Raw genomic sequence first — 20,854 nt, 5'->3', positions numbered from 1 at the left:
CCTGGGAACGTAGGGACCATCGCGGTCGAATAGTCTCGCATTTTTCAAATAAACTTTCTCTCCATTGGTCCTTGAGGGGTTTGCGGTTTCCTTGAGATTGCATGACTTGTATCACTCAAATTATTGATTGCCCCAAATATGTCCGGTCTACAGCCGGCCTGCAACGAAACCTCTGAAGTAACAAAGTAACATCGAAAAATGGCTCACCATTGCACAAAAATGCAACAGCTGTCAATCACGGTCGTCACAAAGAATGCACAAAGCGCAACACCGATTAAAGGGGGACACAATCGCACAGGTGAAGTCCTAGGCCCTCCAAACCGAAACCGAAAAACAATTCGCGCGTGGGAGGCGAAGCTATAAATCAGTCACCAAATGAAAAATTCAAATCAAACCGCATCCAACACTTTCCGCGTGCCATTCAATTATTTAACTTTAACCTCTCGCTTGGGAGGTCTGTTGGTTAGGAATTACAACACCTGTTGCGTCGTACCTTGTGTGTATGTGCGAGCGTTTGTGTGGTACATCTTCACCAGTGCCAAACTCGTGGCCCGCAAGGGTGTTTTGGATTACGAGGAAGGTACAATAACGGGGTGACAAGTGATAAAAAAGGAAGACAACTGTGACCAGAAGTGGGCGTTCACGGGCTTCGATATCGATTGATACAACAAACAGTGATTGAAAAAGCGCCAAACAAATCGACGAATGAAAATGAAACTAATGGTACGTGATTATATTAATAAAAATATTAGTTGTGCTGAACAATTATCAATAAAAGCTTATGCATAATATGGAAGGATTATGCAAGCAACACATTACTATTCAGATGTCAAAGATTGTCAAACAATCAAATTTGAACTCGTGTGGTTACATAAACAATCTAATAGTTTCGTGATTCCCGGAAATCCTAACTCAATTAATAATATGCTATCCCCGTAACCAGGAAATCATTATTTTCGTGCTCAAGATGCTTCCTATACGGAACTAAAGGTTTTTATTATTTTTAAATCAAAGATACCCTTATCGAAAACGTTGTGTGGAAAACTATTTCGAATGAATTTTCTTCATTTTGTTAAACCAGTGTTCTTTCTGGCTCATACAGGGTTTTCTATTTTATGGTTTCAAACGTAAAGTGAGAATATTATCTTAAAAGTTTAGATTTCTATTATTTTTATAGCATATTTCTGACACTTCTTAGCCCAGACACAACCTAGCCAGAAGCTCGCACCTGCTCCTGAACTTTCCTAATGCCAAAAGGGGACTGAGCTCTGCTTAATGCATACACTTGCTTTTCAGTTCTCCCCAAGCAATTATCTGACCATCACGTATGCGCTACGTATGATGGCTCTTGGTTTTCGTTCAATCTCATCACCATATTCAAAACCTTTCCCATCATTTTCTTCGGGACAGTTTCAGTCCCAGAAGGAATGACTGCGACAATTTTTGAGATCTCAGCCCCAAGAAATCTGTGAGTTCCATAACAATGCTCATTTTCGTGACCGGAATAAATCGCCCCAGAAAACAACTGCAACAGAAACAACCGCTAAGAAAAAGTGTGTTAGGCTAGAAATATTGTGGCGTAGGAAAAACATCATGGGTATGAATCCCTAACAGAAAAAAGCGTAATTTTTATTATAATTTCGTTGTCGTTTATCGAAATATGTTCTGAGGCCAAAGTAATGGGGACGAAGTCTCCATTTAGCGTGGATAAGGAATCAAGGCGAAAACGGCGGTATATAGGGGAACCGGTGGTAAAACGGACAGTGGGGGTATAATGGACAGGTGGTTGATTTGTATAGTTGCATTGTGAATTTCAAATTTCTGTTGATGGGAACCTCTTCTACATGTTATTCTATAATATTTAAACCATCCTATTACCAATAATGCTGATCAAAAGTGGAATAGGGAAACAAAAACCGAAAATCAAACATGATTCCGCGTGTGGATGTAATTGTTGTGGCTTCGATATTAGGCATTTTGAGTGGTTTAATTGCAAAATTGAATTCGCTGATGGTTATATTTCGGTTTGTGAGTTGACAGAGAAACGATATTAGGTATGTACGGAAAAGTAAATTCATTCGTAGGGGAAATGGGGGTAAGTCGGACATATTAAGGAGAACTTCAATTGTATCTTTGGAAATTAATGTTTTCCAAAACTTAAAAGCAGTTTTGGAAATAATTGGCCAAACATTTTACAAAAATGTGTTTTATATTATATTATTTTATATTTTTATATACCGCGCAATATTTTACCGATATTTTTTGATACCGCGCAACACTGAAAAAATCTAAAAAAAATCACACATATCTAGAAAAGCCGTAGAAACACATTAAAATATGAATTAGAGTAGTACTGAATCTCTAAATCCTAAAAAAAAACAATTCAAAATTAAAATATTTTTTTAGTACTAAAATTTTTGATGATATTTTTTTTGATAATTTTTTTTTATATACCGTAGTAAGATACACATTCAGTATTTTTTTCAAATTTTTATCTCGGATCTTTTGAGGATGGCGTGAAATAATCGAAAAAGTACATTTTTCACTATAGATCCTACGTCAAACCACATAGGGGTTCAAATAAACCACCAAAATTTCTTATTTAATATCCTTTACAATATTTGCCATACAGCTAGTGATTTGGTTTGGGGGCACTTTTTACTCCCTTACCCGGCCAGGCCCTTTATCAACGAAAACGAGCTTAAACTTGCTTGAGCCATTTCCTCGGGTTGTTGCTCTAGAGTAGTTTTGTCTTAGAAACTACTAAAATATCATCCTCAAATACGTTCAAATCTTTGTGACGTTTTGCTATAAAACTCCCCAGCGCGTATTTCTGTTACTAGATTGTGTCTTAGCACCGGATTTGATTGATAGTTTATACCAAAAATATAATTAGAACCTACGAAGATCCTACGAAGTTCTAAGCCGCGTTCGATCGACAGGGTGCCTCGGGAAGCGCCAAAATAAAAATGAGCCCGAAGTACCTCGTGTGGCAATCTGTACCTGCAGACTGAAAAACGACGCTTTCGTAACTTCTTGTATCATGAACCAGGAAATTTATCAAAAGGAAGAGGATGATAGCTTTTTAGATTGATTGTTTTTATGGTCCGACTCAACAAGCTCACTCTTTAAATTCGATCAAACAATGGTACATCCATAATAGGATCATCTGTGGTTCCCAATGAGTGAAATCTAGAACTAACAAGCTTAACGTTAGTTCGAATATCAGACCTTCATAATCTAGAAATTGACATATTATTCTGCGTCTCTCATCCCAAGCAGGCACTGCTCCTGCTGCTGATGATCGTGGTGTCAGCAATGGCCATCACGGTAAAGGATATCAGTGACGACCGAAACGATGACAACTCCATCATTGGCCGAAAAGACAAGCGCGGCATTTTTGGTTTCGGAGGATACGCTCCAGCCGCACCAGTGTACGGACACTCGTTTGGTCACACACATCCGTTTGCTCATGCATATGCGGTTCCCGCTGCAGTTCCCGCCCCCGCCGTTCCCTACGCGCACCACGATGGTGTGGTTGTAAGCGCCCCAGCTGCCGTTCCCTTGCCAGCCCATGTGCCGCACGAACACGTGCTGGGTGCACACGCCCACACCCACACCGTCGTGACGAAAAAGATTGGAATCCCAATTCCACAGCCGTATGCTGTTCCAGTGGATAGACCAATTCCGGTACCAGTGAAGGTAAGCATACGAAATCCATATGATTTTTTGTTTTGTTCTGATTCAACGATTTTGCCTTCTATATATATATATTTCACTAGGAGACACAGTTAATAACTGAAATACTTCTCTGAAGAGCTTATTGGAATTTGCCAATCGGAGTAAATCCCTTTCTAAAGAGCAATAAAATTGCCCAAACATGGCGAAATTATTCACTCCAAAACAAATTATGAATTCCATTTGAGCTAGAAAAAATATCATGTTAGCTAGTCATCATTCCGAAAGTTTCCACCTTTCGGTAGCTCTTCGTTCCTTCGCTTTTCTCCTGAGACCGCAATAAACTTTATTGAAAGATTCTTCTCACACATTTATTGGTTATGCTATTAACCGCGCCGGGAGCGTTTTACGCTCGATTATGGACCCGCGGTGGGACGCTATCTACAATCTGGATTGTTCATATTTCACAAATCCCTCTAGAAGTTGTCGCACTGAAATAATTGCGATATCCCTATTTTATGCTGCTGCGAGGTCGGTTGTTTAGGTTCGGTTCCTGTTTTGGAATAAAAAAACAACTAACAGTTCGGCTGAAATGTTTATAAAGTAGCACAGTAAAACGATTTTTTTTGCAAAACTCAAACTCGATCTTGCAACTTTTCGCTACCATTTTTATAGTACTCTTTCTGTTTTTCCAAAATAGGCCTAGGTTTCGGTAATCACTTCATCATCGGTCTTAAATTTCTTGCCAGCAAGCATTCTCTGCAGGTCTGCGAACAGAAAATAGTCGCTGGGGGCCAGATCTGGACAGTACGGTGGATGCGGAAGCAATTCGAAGCCCAATTCATGCAATGTTGCCATCGATTTTATTGATTTGCGATTTCTCCATTTTATTCACAAAAAAAGGTTGCTTCACTCTCAATGCTGTAACTCACGGACCTATCGACCGATTTCTGTCAAACTTTGGCACGTATCCTTTGAAAGATGGTGCTTTGTGATAGTCAAGTAGATTTTTGTAAGAGACGCTAGATGTCAATCTTATGAACTATTCAGCCGAACTTTTATGCCGGGTGCGTATGATAATTGCTGAGCATAGGGCAAAAAGTATATTCTTCTAAAACTTTTGAATAATGAGATTATTGCAGGAGTGATTTGTTGAGTGCAATTCTGGAAATTGTGATGAACCTCGCTTCACTCGGCCAGTCACTGAAACAATTGATTAAATATTGCAATTAGTCGAGCAAGACCGTCATGCAAGATGTCGGGAGATAGACAATGCACTAGGAATCAAAAATTTGGTGACAGTTTGGAATCATTTGAAAAAAGTCATAATGAACGCGATGCGTTTGAAGGAAAGCTCTTTCGTTCGCGAAAGTGGAAATCAAACTCAAACCGCCTAGACCTGTGATAATTAACGCGATGCGATAGGGATGTCAATGCGGTGAGACTGTTGGAGAAATGTTTTGCCACGTGTTAACGCAATGATGATTATCGGATGATTTCCTTAAATATCTTCACAATCAAACATATCGAACGAAATTAAAAATTGAGCTATTAAATTATTATTTTCTTTTTGTTCGATACATCATAACTTTGTTCTCATTTACATAATCCATATCAAGAACCCCATTCTTGACGTTTTTATATCTATTGCAATGAGTTCTAAAAAAAACACGATATTACGCTACAGCCTTTCATTTTACCATGTTTACAAAAAAACCACCTGCAATAATGTTGACCGTGGCTTATCATAAAGCTTTCAGGAAAATACATCCACATGGAAATGAAAATTGCCGTTGATTGAGTGAATAAATATAATATAAGACACTGAAGAAAAAGAAACCAAACACCAGGGAGAAAAATGTGTCATTTGCTATACTTTAAATTTAGATGTTCGGTGGAAGTTTCTTTGAGAAAAATATCGCATACTTATATTTTTTTACTAAATTGAATATCTCACAACAAATCTATTATTCAAAAAATGAAGACATGTTATCATATCTAGAATATACTGGATTGTGATATTATTGAAATCAGTCTTCCATGTGTAAATGTAAATAATTATTAAAAAGTTCAACTAGAAGATTTTTTTTATTAATTCGTTTATTTTTACAGGCTCAGTTACTTAAGTTTAAAGGAGCCGAATTCTTAAATATAATTTTAAAACTATATATATAAACAATTTTCTTACATCTATGGCAATGAGGTACATATAGAGGTGGAGCAGTAGGCGAAATGTATCTGTATTGGCAAGCAAAATATCGTGTCGTAATTATTTGCATTCAATATGGAATGTATATGGAAGAAACAAAACAACGTTGACAGTACTCACGGTTGCATGCTTATTTGAGCCAAAATTCTCAAGAAATCATTCAACTGGTTGTTTTTTAACAGATGACAATGGTATCTTGGCATATTTCGAATATTCATGGGGTGAAAAGGTCCAGAGAACAGTCGTATGCTTAGTTCTCGAAAGCAGTAACATTTTCGGTGAAATTTTGATTGATTGGCGATTATTATCTCACAACATACACACCGACACTGAGAGCCTTCGAAACATTAACGGTAAAATAATGAAACTTCGTTTGTTTCTATGAACGTGGGGGAGTGAAAATGTCACATGGAAATATCACTTCTATTCGTCTTTTTCGACGGGGTTTCACAAATATTCACTCCACGCTGTCACATTAGCCTCACATTCAGCGGGAGCTCTATAAAAATGTACGTTTTTAATTGATAAATTACTTCCTGAAAATAGCATTTTTGCCTGAATGCGGTGGACAATCAAAGATAAACACAACGACTGACGTCACTATTTGCGAAATAGTTATGGCAGCGCATGCTATGTCGCTCGAAACCATCTCCATTACCTTTTTTTCCAGGACATTGCATCTATGGTTAGTAAGGTGAAAAACCGATTACTCACGGTGTACTCGAGTTTAGAAGGGTGACATATTTTTAGGAGAAGGATGGGATATAAGGAAATTGTAACAATGTTGATGAACACTCAATTCTTAAATCTATTCGTATATTTATAGTGTATTTACGTTTCAACTTATTTCACTATTTATAGCAAGGGGACGAATTACTCGCAAAGGAAAAAAAGGAAGATACACCCAAAGTTAATTTTTAGCTCATGTTATGGCATCCCGATTTATTACATTAAATGATCTAAAAAATAACAGAGAATGTTCTACTCCCCAATACATGTATATCATTTGTATAATATATATGCTAGAGCCAATATGAGCGAGCGAAACAGGACACACATTTCAATGAAAGCATATGAAAGCTTTTCGTATAGTTTGCCAAATACACGGCCCAGACAGAGAAAGATATATTCTCGTCCATGTTCTTCTTTATCCTCTTTAACACTTCCCAACTTCATTTTATGATGAGGTGTAATATTATCACACAGCGTGGATGTGTGAAAAAGCTTTGCATTCCAGCCGGCCTTCCCAGCAAACATTAAATCGCATAACAAGCGTATATATAACATCATATGCCCTAAACTTTGGTTGGCATATGCATGTAAAAGTGGAGGCCATATACATACATGACAAAAGCTTACCGAATTAGTTTGGATGAATATGCAACTTTGACCGGCTATAATAACGATTATGTTGAAATTGAATGCGATCTAATATGAATATATTCATGAATTGTCAAAGCACCAAATACGACTTTTGCCATACTCATATACGATTTATTACAGACATAGAAAAAAAACAAATGGCGCAAAATATTTTCGTAAAATGTTTATTATAGCCTCACGAATCCCCATTTTTATATATGAGTATTTATATTTGTAGAAATAATAATTATTAAATTTACTTGTTTTGGGAGTGGAATATAAATGTTTAAAATGACACAGATTGATGTTTGGTGAAAACTGATCCGATGTGGGTTCGAACTCCGGTCGTCTGTATTATCGTTTTGCTGCATGTTTCATTAGAAGCATGTTTCATCGAACATCAGCAATTTCGAGTGCTGATATTCAGCAGTCCATTTTTGTAAATCCATAAAAAATCTATGGTTTCCTGTAATAGATTGAAATTAAACACGTTTTATGAAATCATGAAAAATTAAAAATAAATTACCATCATCAATGAAGTCATTGAATTGCTCTATTCCTGCAATCAAATCAAAATCCAAATTGTTTTGTTTTAGTGATTCATTCAACATTCCATTTTCATCTGTTAATTGGTTATGAGTTTCGCTCATATTTGTTTCGATCCGTTTAGCTTCTCTCCAGCGGTTGCGATGTTTTGTGCGTAATCGACTATAAGAACCACTTTTTTTGAAATTTAATTATTTTATTCTTCCGTATGTGTTCAGACACTGCTGTTATGAAATGAAACGTGTCAATGTTAAATATAATGTCATATGTTCTTTATTACGATCTAATATGATTTACTGTTTCTTTATTTTCATCAGCATACAACACGATTTACTGCAATACTGAATCGATTTAAATTATACGCTTATACGACATACAAACTGCATCAGCGTAATATATGCATATGATGTGGATTAAATATTTTTTTATGACAATGTACATCATAAAATTGATGTTTATTATACCGAATTGCTACTTAATTTGATAATGATATATAAAATCGAGTTTTTACATTTTATGCGATTTCAAATATACACGATACATACTTTGATTGATATTATATGCAATTATGATTTATTCTGATTTCTTGTAAGACCTAGCACGTGCAAAATTATACGATTTAATGTTTGCTGGGTTAGTTCGATCCCCATTGACGTCGTATGAATTTTTTTTTTTGCACAATCTCAAATGAAATGGGAAAAGAAAACAGAAAGAGATGTCTGCTCGCATACATACAAACCTTTTTTGAGGCTTTTAAAACAGCTCATTACTTGCGCATTTCACCCAGATGAACACAAAATGGCATCTTTTCTGCCAAAGATGAAATGTTTTCTGCCAACGCTAGTTTGGGTGTATAATGATATAGGGACAATCACACACGAAGATCGATAGATTTAAGGAAAACATATATATGGGACATGTAATCAAGATCTAACCGAGCCAACACATCTCTCAGCGGCACATTAGGCTGTCTTCCTCGGGCCCGAAGGGAGTTTTCTAAATTCGATCTGGCGACCAGATACACCTCGCACGACCAAACAACGTGCTCGATGTCGTGATAACCTTGGCCACAAACGCAGAGATTGCTGCTGACAAGATTGAAACGGAAGAGTAGTGCATCTAACGAACAGTGATTGGACATGAATCGGGAGAAGGTGCGAATAAAGTCCCGACTCAATTCCAGACTTTTGAACCACGGTTTGAGGCTATTAGGCTTAGGGATAATCGAGTGACACCACCGGCCCAATTCATCTTCATTCCACTTGCGTTGCCAGTTAACGATGGTATTTTTGCGGACTAAAGAATAAAATTCATTAAAGGCGATTTAACGCTGATAAATATCGTCTTCAATTGCACCTTTGCTAATGAGTCAGCCCTCTCATTACCCGGAATTGAGCAATGTGAATGGACCCAGACAAAGGTAATGACATAACAGCGTCTGGATAAAGCACTCAAAATTTCTCGTATTCTCTCAAGGAAGTACGGCGTGTGCTTTCCCGGCCTCACTGAACGGATAGCTTCGACAGAGCTAAATAAGACTATCCGTTACAATGTAATAGTGTTCAACAGGCCGTGAGGCGACGCTGTCCAGCGCCCAGTAAATTGCTGCCAATTCAGCAATATACACTGAGAAAGGATTCTGAAGACTGTGGGGGGTGCTAAAAAATTCGTTGAACACTCCAAATCCTGTGGACTCATTCATAGAGGACCCGTCGGTAAAGTATATATTCTCACAATTGATACGCCCATACTTTGCCTTGAAGATCGTTGGAACGAACTCCGATCGATAATAATCTGGAATTCCATGGATTTTCTGCTTCATGGACAGATCAAAATGCACAGAGGAATTGATGTAGTCAGGAAAACAAACACGGCTGGGAATATACGAAGAAGGAGTAACCTGCATGGATATGAATTCATGGTATCATCAATCAATCCAGAACAAAAATTTAGCTCGATCAGCTGCTCAAAATTCCCGATCACCAATGGGTTTATAACCTTACACTGGATGAGTAACCGAAGAGATAATAAATTGAAGCGATCTTTTAGTGGGAGTATGCCTACCAAAACTTCGAGACTCATGGTATGCGTTAAGGGCATACATCCCAACGCAATACGCAACGCAACGCAATGTTAATGAACAATTCCACAGACTGAACTTAAACCGATAAAGCCTTAATCCTATTATTAAACTGTTTTGGCAGCTGATTGAAAACAGAAACTGCCATACTACATCACTGAAAGGATAGTTATTTGATACAAAATTATAAGATCTTCGGGGTGGGCTCCTCACCAGGTGCCGGTAATTGTACGGAGAAAGTTTATTCTTTGTTGGCATTTTTAACTCAGATACCTAATATGGGCCCCCAAGTACATTTGAAGTCGAACCAGACCTCAAGATACTTGAATGACATAGCATGAGTGATCTGTTTACCCAAAAGTTGAAGCTTTGGTTTTGCTGACTTATGCTTCCTAGAAAAAACCACCATCTCTGTTTCCTCCGTGGAGAATTCGGTCCCTAGCCCAATGGTCCAGGGCCTCCCCCAGGGCTCATGTTTAAGCCCCCTTTTGTACAACTTCTACGTAAGCGACATTGACAATTGCCTTACACCAAATTGCAGCCTAAGACAACTTGCAGATGATGGAGTGGTGTCTGTCGTAGGATCAAACGAATCCGACCTGCAAGAACCCTTACAAGGTACGTTGAACAATTTTTCAACCTGGGCCATTGGGCTAGGGATCGAATTCTCTACGGAGAAAACAGAGATGGTGGTTTTTTCTAGGAAGCATAAGCCAGCAAAACCAAAGCTTCAACTTTTGGGTAAACCGATCACTCATGCAATGTCATTCAGGTATCTTGGGGTCTGGTTCGACTCCAAATGTACTTGGGGGGCCCATATTAGGTATCTGAGTAAAAAATGTCAACAAAGAATAAACTTTCTCCGTACAATTACCGGCACCTGGTGGGGAGCCCATCCCGAAGATCTTATAATGTTGAATCGAACAACTATTCTCTCAGTGATGGAGTATGGCAGTTTCTGTTTTCAATCAGCTGCCAAAACACACCTCATTAAACTCGAGCGAATTCAGTATCTTTGTCTCCGTATTGCGTTGGGATGTATGCCCTCAACGCATACCATGAGTCTCGAGGTTTTGGCAGGCGTACTCCCACTAAAAGATCGCTTCAAATTATTATCTCTTCGGTTCTTCATCCGGTGTAAGGTTATGAACCCATTGGTGATCGGAAATTTTGAGCAGCTGATCGAGCTAAATTTTCACTCCGGATTCATGAGTTCATATCATGAATTCATCTCCATGCAGGTTGATCCTTATTCGTATATTCACAACCGTGTTTGTTTTCCTGACTACATCAATTCCTCTGTACATTTTGATCTGTCCATGAAGCAGGATATCCATGGATATTCAGATTATCAACGATCGAAGATCGCTCCAACAATCTTCGATTCAAAGTATGGGGGTATCAATTGTGATAATATGTACTTTACTGATGGGTCCTCTATGAATGAGTCCACAGGATTTGGAGTGTTCAACGAATTTTTAGCACCTCCCACAGTCTGCAGAATCCTTGCTCAGTGTATATTGCTGAATTGGCAGCGATATACTGGGCGCTGGACAGCGTCGCCTCACGACCTGTTGAACACTATTACATTGTAACGGATAGTCTTAGCTCTGTCGAAGCTATCCGTTCAGTGAGGCAGGAAAAGCACTCGCCGTACTTCCTTGAGAGAATACGAGAAATTTTGAGTGCTTTATCCAGACGCTGTTATGTCATTACCTTTGTCTGGGTCCCTTCTCATTGCTCAATTCCGGGTAATGAGAGGGCTGACTCATTAGCAAAGGTAGGTGCGATTGAAGGCGACATTTACCAGCGTCAAATCGCCTTCAATGAATTTTTTTCTTTAGTCCGTAAAAATACCATCGCTAACTGGCAACGCAAATGGAACGAAGATGAATTGGGCCGGTGGTTTCACTCGATTATCCCTAAGGTTAGCCTCAAACCGTGGTTCAAAAGTCTGAACTTGAGTCGGGACTTGATTCTCCCGACTCATGTCCAATCACTGTTCGTTAGATGCGCTTCTCTTTCGTTTCAATCTTGCCAGCAACAATCTCTGCGTCTGTGGTCAAGGTTATCACGACATCGAGCATGTTGTTTGGTCGTGCGAGGTGTATCTGGTCGCCAGATCGAATTTAGAAAACTCCCTTCGGGCCCGAGGAAGACAGCCTAATGTGCCGCTGAGAGATGTGTTGGCTCGGTTAGATCTTGATTACATGTCCCATATATATGTTTTCCTTAAATCTATCGATCTTCGTGTGTGATTGTACCTATGTCCTTATACCCTCCTTTTCATCCATTGCGAGCGATTAGCCCCCTTGGTATAAACAGTAAAATAAGTTGAAATGTAAATATACAATAGATATACGAATAGATTTAAGAATCGAGTGTGATCATCAACATTGTAACAATTCCCTTATATCCCATCCCTTTCCTGAAAGAATATGTCACCCTCTAAACTCGAGTAAACCGCGAGTAATCGGTTTTCCACCTTACTAACCATAGTGTTAGGAAAATTATTTATGTATAGTTTTAAAACATATATTTAAGAATTCGGCTCCTTTAAACTAATGTAACTGAGCCTGTAAAAATAAACGATTTATATAAAAAAAAATAACGCAAGACAATCATTCCCATATTGTGTATCTGATAGTAGGCCATTCGTTTCAACCCATCGATCAAGGCGAAACAAGATCATTTTCTCCAACAATTTCCGTATATAAGACAGCATTGCTATTGGTCGATACGAGTTGAAGTCGGACGCGGACTTTCCGGGTTTTTGAATAGCTATAACCAGAGATGCCAACCTGATTTTTCAGGATTTCCCAGACTTTTTAGCACGCTCCGTGATATCCTGACGAACACTCAATTTATCCTGATTTTTCTGAAATGATCCTGATTTTTCCTGATTTTTGTACTCTTTACATTATTCGTTATAAATATACTGGTTTCCATGCCAATGTTTTCTGCCATGATATTTCTCCGGTTCGCACTTGTATATATCTTACATTAAGTTGAACTTAGTACTTAACTTTTTTATCTCTACCTTAAATTGTTTCGTGGCTTCCCAAAACAGTGCTAGAAAATTTCATGAAACCAGATTTCCTGAGAATTTATGAAATTACACCGAAATTAATTTTGAGGAACAACATTGCTTTATTGAGGATAATGTGTATGTGAATGTATCCCCAGAGCTATTAATGTAGGAATACGTTTCAGAGTATAAAACGGTCAATATAAAAAGATTTTATATGTAATTTGTTCGTCTGACTCAAAGTAGAATCAACTTTAATGATGGAACTATGGTAAATATATCTATAACCGTACTGAATATCATAAAAATTAGAAAAAATTCAACAAGTCTTCCACTGCTGATATGCTTTCCTCATTTGTTGAGTAAAAATCAATTCCAAAGCATTGATGATGAATTCAGTGAAAATTTGAATATTGATTTCTCTGCAATTGACTGTAGTGATGCTGTAGATTTTTCGAAAAAAATATAAACGGTCAAAAAGTCAGACGAAACACTAGCATTTCGCTTATGCGAGGATTTATACCAAGCTTATTAATTTATTTACATATCTGGTCTTCGCCCGAACGAAGATATACTCTGTTTCTGGTGGGATTTGGAATGGATTCTGTATTATGAGCTACTACCAAGCAACCTGTTTCTCACATGTATGGCTCGCAGCAGTTTTCAACGAGGAAGCAAACATGTTCTTGGAGGATAGAATATTTAAGCTGTGTGAAAGATTGTAAAACAGATCTATGGATATAGAATTAAATTACGATGCTTTGATTGAAAATAAAAATATTTTCCCAAAAATCAACATTAACTTTTCGGACAACCCAATATGAGCTATCCTGATTTATCATGATTTTTATTTTCATTCTTCCTAATTTTTAAAAATTATAGTTGCCAACCATGGCTATAAATCGTACTTGTCCTCAATCATCTGGAAAAAAAATTATGCTCCAAAAACCGATTGAATAAATTCAACAAGCGATGTTTCGCCACATCAGGGAGGTTTTTCAGCAAGTTGAGCTTAATCCTATCCGATCCCGGAGCAGAATTGTTACATGAAAGGAGAGCAAGAGAGAATTCTACCACGAAAACTCGGAATCAAGATCGCACCTATTTTGTGAAATATCTCGAACAATTTTTTGTACGGGAATGGAATCGGGACAAACCTTCCGTGCGAAATTCAAAATCCATCGATGTGAATATTCCTCGCTTTCCTCCCACGAAATTTCGCCAATTGCACGTTTTCTCCCTTTGATCATGTTTTTGAATTTATTTTCAAGGGCTAAAAACGTTTGAAAATTCTCAATGGTTCCACGTTTCCGAAAAACTTTAAATGCATTCGATTTAAGTGCGATTCACATACAACCTCCACGTCACGTTCACGTCACGTTACGTCAATGATTCTACCATGCAATTCTCATGAAAACATTCACATACACCAGCAACGCAACGACCCGTCAGCATACGTTCAACGAAAACGACCGGCAGGATTTGTAGAAAAGAATAATTGACGGAGACGGACGGCTCGTTTGGTTTTTGTCTAGGCATTGTGTCTCGGATTTTGTTTTGATTTGGTTGTACAGTAATTTACATCTAATTCGACATTAAGCTAATTGAACAGATCTGTGATGCAACACGTTTTATTGGACATTTTTACCTCTAATTGGACATTTTTGTAAACATTGAGTTTGGGGTCCAAATTATTGTCCTACATTAGAAGTCGCCACCAGTCGTGAAAGTCCAACTACTGGTCAAAATCGACTCCAATGCGACACTGAGTGGTGCCTCAGCATATCCAAATTTCGGAGTGAAAATCATTCGCGACTAGCTGAGAGAAATATTCTATTTAGGCGACGTGCACAAAATACGTAACGCAAAATATCCGGATTTTGAAACGCCTACCACCCCCCCCCCCCACATAACGCAATTTCCTATCTCTAATACACAGAAAGTAACGCAACGGCTACCGGCCTCCCCCCCCCCCCACCTTAACGGGGGGGGGGGAGGCCGGTAGGTTTTTCAGCAAGTTGAGCTTAATCCTATCCGATCCCGGAGCAGAATTGTTACATGAAAGGAGAGCAAGAGAGAATTCTACCACGAAAACTCGGAATCAAGATCGCACCTATTTTGTGAAATATCTCGAACAATTTTTTGTACGGGAATGGAATCGGGACAAACCTTCCGTGCGAAATTCAAAATCCATCGATGTGAATATTCCTCGCTTTCCTCCCACGAAATTTCGCCAATTGCACGTTTTCTCCCTTTGATCATGTTTTTGAATTTATTTTCAAGGGCTAAAAACGTTTGAAAATTCTCAATGGTTCCACGTTTCCGAAAAACTTTAAATGCATTCGATTTAAGTGCGATTCACATACAACCTCCACGTCACGTTCACGTCACGTTACGTCAATGATTCTACCATGCAATTCTCATGAAAACATTCACATACACCAGCAACGCAACGACCCGTCAGCATACGTTCAACGAAAACGACCGGCAGGATTTGTAGAAAAGAATAATTGACGGAGACGGACGGCTCGTTTGGTTTTTGTCTAGGCATTGTGTCTCGGATTTTGTTTTGATTTGGTTGTACAGTAATTTACATCTAATTCGACATTAAGCTAATTGAACAGATCTGTGATGCAACACGTTTTATTGGACATTTTTACCTCTAATTGGACATTTTTGTAAACATTGAGTTTGGGGTCCAAATTATTGTCCTACATTAGAAGTCGCCACCAGTCGTGAAAGTCCAACTACTGGTCAAAATCGACTCCAATGCGACACTGAGTGGTGCCTCAGCATATCGCGTTATAAGTGTAACATACTGTACTTTTTATGCCAACACATCTCTTAGCTCCAAATTTCGGAGTGAAAATCATTCGCGACTAGCTGAGAGAAATATTCTATTTAGGCGACGTGCACAAAATACGTAACGCAAAATATCCGGATTTTGAAACGCCTACCATCCCCCCCCCCCCCCACATAACGCAATTTCCTATCTCTAATACACAGAAAGTAACGCAACGGCTACCGGCCTCCCCCCCCCCCCCCACCTTAACGCGTTACGCAATTTGTGCACGACGCCTTATTATTACTGTTGAATAAGGGTCGGACTACGGGGTTTAAGCATTCAAATAATTGATTTCAATGATTTTCATTGAATTTTTCAAAATTGAGCACTGATTCTAGGCATGCTGATTTGAAAGAGGGCATTGCAATTTAAAATTGTTGTAGGTTTTTTAAAATCATTCGTTTGACATTTGACGTGACGGTGCTGGTGGAAGCATTGACTGCATGTGTGAATTGGTGGAGACGTTGACGGAACGTAGACATTCTTCTCCGTAACGTTCTATGTGAATCGCACATTATCCTGATAAAGCTTGAAACATTGGCGTGCTCCCACCCTGGTTTGGGAGGCCTTCGAAGAATAGTGGAACCTGCGATGAGTTTCGTTTGAGCGCGAACCGCGCTATCATAGATCAAACGAGAAAGGAAGTTATACTCCTCCATTGGAGGTACACCATCTCTGGAACTGATGGCTAGAGCAATCGCGTCCGCATATTTTTCCCAGTCAATGTGTCTTGTGAGGCCATATGTCGTGTTTATAGATTCAGAAGAATTCAACCCATTGGTGATAGATATTTTGATTGGCAAGTGATCACCGTTGGGGTCCTGGATTACATTCCACTACAATCTAACGATAGTGAATTCGAGCAAAGCGAGCGGTCAAGAGCACTTGGGTTAGCAGGAGGTTTGCAATGAGAGTTGAAGTCTCCCAAGATCAATCGTGGCTCAGGAAGGAGTGAGCACATGTAAAAAAGTTGCTTGCGGATAACCGCAGCTCTCGGAGGCCAATACAAGCTGACAATACAGAGGTCTTTGCCTCTGATGTTTGCATGACAAGCAACAGCTTCGATCCCTCCAATAGGTGGAAGGTCAGTTCGAAAAAATGAGTGGCACTTATTGATCCCCAATAGTACCTCTCCATAACTGTCATCGCGGTCCAAGCGTATAATATTAAAATCGTGGAAAGAGAGATCATCTCGCGAAGAAAGCCGGACAGAGCAAAAACATCACAATTGAACTTATGAATTAAAAATTTGAATGTATCCAATTTAGGGATAAGACTACGACAATTCCACTGTAAAACAGTGATATCTCCGACCTCTCTATTTCAATTAGACATCAGGAGAGGTAATCATTGCAAGGAGGGGTCATTTTGCATCAGTTGTTGTAAAATTGTTTTTAATACTGGAAGCATTGAGATGACAATGGTTCTGATGGTGTCGGAAACATTAAAACACGTGAAGATTTGATCCAAAATGTCAGTCAACTTTATAAACCCCGATTGGGAAGTTGAGCTGGACGGAAAAATAGGGACATTTGAGGTTTTTGATGTCCCCTCGAGTGCTGGGTCGTTCGAAGGTGAATTATTCCCACGGAAACCAGGAGGAACCTGATTTTGCTTGTCCGCTGCACTCGATTTTTTATCCATGCTAACAGGGGATATAACCGGAGGGGCTTGTCCTTCAGCTTTGGGAGTGGTCCCATTTTTGCGCCGGGGATTCCCTGTGTCCTTGTCCGCTTCTATTTCATCAACTGGCAACGTGGAAAAGGTATTGTGTGTTGATATTGGTTGTTGTTGTTGTTGTTGTTGTTGTTGGGCCAGTGGAGAAGCGCTCTTTAAAATTTCCGCAAAAGTGCGTTTCGAGCGCTTCTGTTTCTCCCAGCGACTCTTGTAAGTTTCACAAGCTATGAGCACATGTGGGGTCCCCCCGCAATATGGACACTTATGCTCAGTCGCACTGCAGGATTTGTCCACATGTTGCTCCTCGCTAGTGGCACAGCGCTCCTTGTTGGCGCAATAATCTGCTGTGTGACCAACTGACTTGCATTTGTTGCAAGTCATGGGGTTTGACACGAAGAGTCGCAGTGGCCTCAATTTGTCCACCATAACGTAGTCAGGGAGGGCGGAACCAGCAAAAGTTACATCGAAACGAGTCGGACGGCGTGAATTTTGTGTTTCCTTCTTCCTGAGACACTCTCCCTAATTGTTGGCAGTCCAAAATTTAAACTTTTGTCAAAGGGAGCTTTTCAAATCTGCCATAAATTCGCTGGTCAGACCCGTTTCTGTAATCACCCTCGAAGTTTCAACGTTATGACAGGGCACATATGTGCGATATTCTAAAATGAACCTACTGTCGACAACAATCTCGTTAGCTTGCTTCCGATCAGCCACGACAACACGCAGTTTGTTCGGTCTAACCATTCTAATTTCGACCACGGAGGAATAATGACGTTGAGCGATTTCCCGTTAGGTTTGTGCCGGAAGAAAACAACCCAGGGACCAGTTCCAGGTGCATCTTCTGGATAAACCTAGAGACACGGGTAGAGGACACAACATAAGGGGAAGACGAGGACGAGCTTTGCGCGGAAACGGTGACGTTAGAGTGGAGAGATGAGTTGGATGGTTGAGAGGGGATCGAGAGCAACAGATGAGGAATGCGAGGTCGATGGTTGAGTGGAAACGGGAGGGTTCGGGGGATGAGTGGCAAGGTTTGCGGATTTCTTAATCGTCGACTCTTCTGTATCACACGGAACGCGCTTAAGCGACTTTACGGCATCTTTTTGTGCAACCGAAAGGGAGTCATCGTAAGAGTTTTCCATATTGAAAGACCCCCCACCTTCGTCCATCATTTATGTGGCTGATAAATACAATGAGTTGAAATGATTTCTATAACCTAAGAAAAAAAAACAATAATAAAAAGTCACAGGAGGGTTGTGTCCGAGACACGACCGCATAGTTGACGTAGGATTCCATTAGGTTATCTGTTACATGCTGATTTTGGACATGTTTGAGGAATTACATTGTTAATCTCTTGGTGGCCCAAGGGCCGTTTTGTCTGGTTGTTAGGTATTCTTGGTTCACTCCACCAATGTCCATAACAGAGTGATAATGATAGAAAGATGGTGATTAGTCATTTGATGGTGCGTAACACGATAGGAGATGCCTAAGTGGAATGAGATATGATGAAATCCGCGCTCTGTGGCCCTGGACGAGATGACTCCTGTGTTATGTATGGATGAAATAAAGAAAAAACTCATCAATGTAATATAAGATAATTATCATTATCGAACACAATTATCAAGTTTTCTCACCAGAAAAAAAGTGTTGTTTTATTATAGAGAAAATATATTTGAAATGGAAATGGCATTTTCGCTTTAAACCCAACGGAACACGATGCTACATGCCTTAATGCGAATTTCAATTGGACAATAATATCGGTCATTGATATGAAATTTCACGAAGCAACCAACATAAAAGTTCCAAATTTTAAGTTTATTTATATTCTATCACACATAGGTTTTATTCAGTTCATTGAAATATCATTCTTCAATTAATCCATCGAAAGATTCTTATTGGAACGAACATAAAAAAAACACTCATTCATCGCTCCCTACTAATTCGCCAGCAAGTATGCAATCAGCAATGCCCACGCTAGTTACAATAAGCACTATCCATTTGTGCGTCGGTCGATAGTTAAACTATCGACCACGAGCATATTTACATGCTGATTTCCCCCAGACACCTTGGATTTGAAATCTCTGTTAGGGAATACATGTCGGTGGAAACAAAAGCTCCCCTACTTTCATGTATTTGCAATGCCGATTTTCCCCAGGCAGCTTGGTTTTGATGTCTCTGTTAGGGAATACACTTTGGTGGGAGCAAAAGTTCCCTCTACTTTGATGTGCCGATTTCTCCGTATATTCAATTTCGACCAATCAGAACGAGGTATTTCCGTTTGGAAATTTTTTGATTGTTTGCTAGTTAGTTTCATATGATATATTATTTTATCAATTGTGATGGATTGTTATGGAGTGCTCAGATCGATTGATGCAATTATCTCGTAAATCCATCAGGAAATAACTGACCAAAAACTGTAAGTACATGAGCCACCGCATGTGTCGTCAATTTCGACCAATCAGAAGTGTGTATTTCCGTTAGGATAGGGGTTGAGATTTTCTAATTATTCGTTAGTTAGTTCCATGACATATATTATTCGATTCAATGTAAAAAATTGTTATGGAGTGCCGAAATTGATTAACGCAAAAATCTCATCAATCCATCATGAAATGACTGAGCAATAAGCGTTTGAAGTTGGACAATTTTCATGATGTGCTCGATTTTCGATTTTCAATTTGTACCCCAATATGTTCCCGAAAGACGTAATCCTACGTCAAAACTACTTGCTAGTGCACACCAGTGCGATGATTGCTCTAGACTAGAATACAGCATTAAGTCCGATTGAGCTGATATTTTGCCTAGGGTGTGTTTTCGAAGTGGGGTTATTTTTTTGAAACTCGAGACAACCATTTTCATTGGCACCCAATGATGTACATATATTTTCCAGGACATTGATTGGCACCCTAACCTACATACTTAAAATAATATCATTCATCATATATGACTTCGTTTAGGTTCATGTGCCCATCCCAGTTGATCGCCCCTATCCGGTCGCTGTCCCGAAGCCATTCCCCGTACCAGTGGACAGACCGTACCCGGTTCCTGTGGATCGCCCATATCCGGTTCCTGTGGATCGCCCAGTACCGATTCAAGTTGTTAAACACGTCGGCGTTCCCGTGCCGGCACCTGTTCCCTATGCTGTCCCGAAACCGGTTCCGGTTCCGGTGCACACGCCCGTAGAACCCTGGCCCGCTGCGAAACTTTGGTAGGAACACGTCGATCAGACGTAAATCGAAAGAATACACAAGTTCAATTCAATCTAGTACAAGTTATGCTCCGCTGGAAAGGAAACTGTAATTCCTCCGAGGGCAATTATTATTAAATGTAATAATAATCTAACTCTTGCTGTTGCTCTCAAGTGTTTGAGAATATTTATTCTTAAATAAGCTAAATAAATATCTGCAGACTGGTTTCACTATAACACAATCACAA

The 20,854-nt window shown here is 39.4% G+C and overlaps 1 protein-coding gene across 7 annotated transcripts; it reads left to right on the top strand.

Moving 5' to 3' along the window:
* The first annotated feature begins 407 nt into the window (after positions 1 to 407).
* LOC129776429 (tetra-peptide repeat homeobox protein 1-like) lies at positions 408 to 20,838 on the top strand. Of its 7 annotated transcripts, none has more exons than XM_055782062.1 (3): positions 408 to 723; positions 3,283 to 3,702; positions 20,377 to 20,838. In XM_055782062.1, exons 1-3 carry the CDS (start codon positions 706 to 708, stop codon positions 20,629 to 20,631), a joined length of 693 nt encoding a protein of 230 aa, XP_055638037.1. In that variant the 5' UTR covers positions 408 to 705; the 3' UTR covers positions 20,632 to 20,838. The 7 variants fall into 7 exon arrangements, with proteins under 7 accessions (XP_055638037.1, XP_055638036.1, XP_055638042.1 ...); XM_055782061.1 differs by having other exon boundaries at positions 3,280 to 3,702; XM_055782067.1 differs by lacking the exon at positions 408 to 723 and adding an exon at positions 1,313 to 1,468.
* Positions 20,839 to 20,854: the final 16 nt, after the last annotated feature.

This window comes from Toxorhynchites rutilus, chromosome 3 (assembly GCF_029784135.1).
Source record: "Toxorhynchites rutilus septentrionalis strain SRP chromosome 3, ASM2978413v1, whole genome shotgun sequence".
In the NCBI taxonomy this organism is placed as follows: Eukaryota; Metazoa; Arthropoda; class Insecta; order Diptera; family Culicidae; genus Toxorhynchites; species Toxorhynchites rutilus.
Note: the sequence above shows the minus strand (reverse complement) of the source record. Positions and strands in the feature narration are given on the sequence as shown.

Coding starts and splice junctions, on each gene's coding strand:
- LOC129776429 (XM_055782061.1), top strand. Junction 3,703..20,376: donor CAATTCCGGTACCAGTGAAG/GTAAGCATACGA, acceptor GACTTCGTTTAG/GTTCATGTGCCCATCCCAGT.